Source organism: Pyrus communis, chromosome 10, assembly GCF_963583255.1.
Source record: "Pyrus communis chromosome 10, drPyrComm1.1, whole genome shotgun sequence".
NCBI classification, from domain to species: domain Eukaryota; kingdom Viridiplantae; phylum Streptophyta; class Magnoliopsida; order Rosales; family Rosaceae; genus Pyrus; species Pyrus communis.
In genome coordinates, this window is record NC_084812.1 from 21191363 (window position 1) to 21192723 (window position 1361).

Sequence of the window (1361 nt, forward strand, 5' to 3'; positions counted from 1 at the left end):
TCTCATTAATCATGCAAAATCTCAAGCCTGAAGTTTCGAGTGCTTATCATTTTTGGCCTGAAGATCAAAATGAAAAATTTGTAAGAACCAAAAGTTCTAACGCTATATTCTTCCAGGAATACATATTATTGCAAGTTCTTACGCATCTCATTTTTCTTTCAGAAAGAAAAGAAAATGGCAAACTTGGCAAAACTTGATTTTGCTACCCTGGACATTACTGAGAAGAATTACCTTACATGGGTACTGGCTACCAAGATCCATTTGGAAGCAATGAATCTTGGAGATACCATTAGGGAATAAAACAACTCATCCTCTCAAGATCGGGCGAAGGCCATGATCTTTATTCGTCGCCATCTTGACAAGGGACTAAAGAGCGAGTACTTAACGATTGAAGATCCGTTAGCTCTCTGGAAGGCATTGAGAAACAAATACAATCACCATGAATGGACGCACCTAAGGATCCAGGATTTCAAGTCAGTGGCTAAGTACAATTCTGCGTTGTTCAGAATTACTTCTCAGATGAAGCTTTATAGGGATACAATTACTGAGGAAGATATGTTGGAAAAGACTTTCAGCACATTTCATGCCTCTAACGTGCTCCTGCAGCAGCAATATAGAGCGCGAGGCTTCACTGAATACAACCAGCTAATATTTGTGCTTTTGGTAGCTAAACAAAACAATGAGCTCCTGATGAAAAATCATCAGTCCCGACCTACTGGATCTGCACCATTCCCATAAGTGAATGATGCTTCCCTCGAAGGGAACGCCACATCCTTTGGTGGCGATAATCATAAACGAGGACGTGGCCATAAGCGAGGTCGGTTGAACAGGAAAGGCAAAAATCATGGTGGTCAGTTTCACCACCAGATTCCAAGGCAAAATTCAGACCCGAGCTTAAAATGGAAATCGCCACAAAGACAAAGCTCGTATAAACAATGCTCCTAGAAACTCTAATGGAGCATGTCATAGGTATGGTGGCGATGGGCACTGGGCGCATACATGTCGTACCCTAAAACATCTGGTGGATCTATATCAAGCCTCCCTTAAGGAGAAGGGTGTCGAGACTAATTTCTTCGACCAGGCTAGACCAATGGATATACCTGATCCAGTGTGCGACTTATCAGGACAGTTGAACACAACCCACCTAGATGTCTCGGACTTCATTGTGGAAAGGGGGAATGAAGTGTATCGGTCCAACTGAATCATTTATATTTGATGTACTTTTATTATCTGAACTTGTAGTTTAAAAACTCGCATTTCAATAAAATAGGCATTTAAATTTCTAAGTTGTTTTTAACCATGATCCCCTTACTCAGAAAGCTGGGATAAAAACTATGATTATTCTCAAAACATGAGAAATG

General features: G+C 40.7%; 1 protein-coding gene across 1 annotated transcript; it reads left to right on the forward strand.

Annotated features, from left to right (window-relative positions):
* Positions 1–333: 333 nt before the first annotated feature.
* LOC137747985 (uncharacterized) lies at positions 334–738 on the forward strand. The gene has a single exon (XM_068488105.1). The coding sequence runs from the start codon at positions 334–336 to the stop codon at positions 736–738; it is 405 nt and encodes a 134-aa protein (XP_068344206.1).
* The last annotated feature ends 623 nt before the right edge of the window (positions 739–1361 follow it).